The 1,956-nt window shown below is 34.1% G+C and overlaps 1 protein-coding gene across 1 annotated transcript; it reads left to right on the forward strand.

Annotated features, from left to right (window-relative positions):
• The first annotated feature begins 388 nt into the window (after positions 1–388).
• Positions 389–1,942, forward strand: LOC112096890 (protein FAR1-RELATED SEQUENCE 5-like). Its single transcript, XM_024181096.1, has 2 exons — positions 389–1,606; positions 1,721–1,942. Exons 1-2 carry the CDS (start codon positions 389–391, stop codon positions 1,940–1,942), a joined length of 1,440 nt encoding a protein of 479 aa, XP_024036864.1.
• Positions 1,943–1,956: the final 14 nt, after the last annotated feature.

Here is a 1,956-nt window from a genome sequence, read left to right on the forward strand (position 1 = left end):
GGATTTTTCTTAATTTAAATGGCTGGAAATAATAGAATAAATTATAACAATTTCTAAATGTGTTTTATATATGTTAGGATTTTTTTTAATTTAAATTGCTGAAAATAATGAAATAAATTATAACAATTTCCGGATGTGTTTTATATATTTAAGTTGTTAGGATTTTATAATTTAAATTGTTGGAGATAATGGAATAAATTATAACAATTTCCGGATGTGTTTTATATATTTAAGTTGTTAGGATTTTATAATTTAAATTGTTGGAGATAATGGAATAAATTATAAAAATTTGTGGATGTGTTTTATATATTTAAACTGTTAGGAATTTTCGTTACTGGACAAAATGTTATATAAGTTTCTTAATACAAATGTTAATTATTTTGTAGAAATGGAGTATTTGGAAAATGAGCATGCATTTGAAGAGTTGCAAGAAACAAGAGCTAACGATGTAAATGAAATTGTGGAACCGAACAAATGTGAGCCAGCTCTTGGAATGTTATTTGATAATCATGAAGAAATGTTTGCATTTTACAAAGCTTATGGTAAACAAGAGGGGTTTCCTGTGAAGGTTCGAAGTACTAAGAAGGGGACCGATGGAATTGTAAAATATGCGATATTTGCATGTGGGCGTAGCGGCAAGTCAGAAAGTAAATCTGCTAATGCATTGAAGCCGAAACCGATTGTGAAAAATGGTTGTGATGCAAAAATTGGAGGTTGTTTAAATGAAGATGGAAAATGGGTTCTTCGAACTTTAAATCTTCAACACAACCATGGATTGAGTCCAGACAAAGTTAGGTATTTCCCATGCAATCGCAGAATTAGTTCAAGCGCTAAAAAGCGAATTGAAATGAATGATTGTGCAGGAATTAGAATTGCTCAAAATTTCAATTCTATTGTTGTTGGAGCTGGTGGGTATGAAAATGTGCCATTCTTAGAAAAAGATTGTAGAAATTTTGTTGACAAAACAAGGCGATTACAGCTTGAGGAAGGAGATGCTATGGCGCTTTTAAAGTACTTCCAGAAAAAGCAAGCAGAATGTAATGGTTTTTTTTTTAGCATTGATTTGGATGAAGAGGATCGATTAAAGAATGTGTTTTGGGCAGATTCGTGGAGTAGGGCAGCTTACAAATATTTTGGAGATGTCATCACATTTGACACTACATATCTGACCAACAAGTATGACATGCCATTTGCGCCATTTGTTAGAGTTAACCACCATGGACAATCTATTTTGTTGGGATGCGGATTGATTTCACGTGAGGATACGGAGACATTTACGTGGTTATTTGAGGCGTGGCTATCATGCATGTCTGATTCTCCTCCCCTTGGTATCATTACAGATCAAGACAGGGCAATGCAAAAGGCAATTGAAAACGTTTTTCCTACTACTAGGCATCGATGGTGTTTATGGCACATAATGAAGAAGGTGCCTGAGAAGTTAGGGGCTTTTAAAGAACGTGAAGGTATTATATCTTCCCTGCTTTCTGCTGTTTATGATTCACTGAGTTCTGATGCGTTTGAGGAAGCTTGGCATTGCATGATTACAGAATATGATTTATGGGATAATGATTGGTTAAATGGTTTGTACGAGGAGAGGCATCGTTGGGTCCCATGCTATTTAAAAGGCTATTTTTAGGCAGGAATGTCAACAACTCAGCGAAGTGAAAGTATGAATGCATTTTTTGATGGATTTGTTAACTAAAAAACAAATCTGAAACAGTTTGTAAAGCAATATGAAAATGCATTGAGGAGGAAAGCTGAATTAGAATGGCAAGCAAATGCCAAGTGTTTCAGTAAAAGGACACTATGCGTATCAAGATATGAGATAGAGAGGCAAGTTGAAAAAGTGTACACCATTTCCAAGTTTAAAGAATTTCAAGAAGAATTGACTGCTCTGATGTATTGTGATATCTCGGATTCTGGGGAATCATATATCAAATAATTGAATCATTTGGG

Source organism: Citrus clementina, unplaced genomic scaffold (genome assembly GCF_000493195.1).
Source record: "Citrus clementina cultivar Clemenules unplaced genomic scaffold, Citrus_clementina_v1.0 scaffold_7, whole genome shotgun sequence".
In the NCBI taxonomy this organism is placed as follows: Eukaryota; Viridiplantae; Streptophyta; class Magnoliopsida; order Sapindales; family Rutaceae; genus Citrus; species Citrus x clementina.

Excerpts from the sequence above, each read along its gene's own strand:
- LOC112096890 (XM_024181096.1), top strand. The coding sequence starts at position 389 with ATGGAGTATTTGGAAAATGAGCATGCATTTGAAGAGTTGCAAGAAACA. Across the intron at positions 1,607-1,720 it reads ACGAGGAGAGGCATCGTTGG|TTTGTAAAGCAATATGAAAA; the intron begins GTCCCATGCTAT and ends AATCTGAAACAG.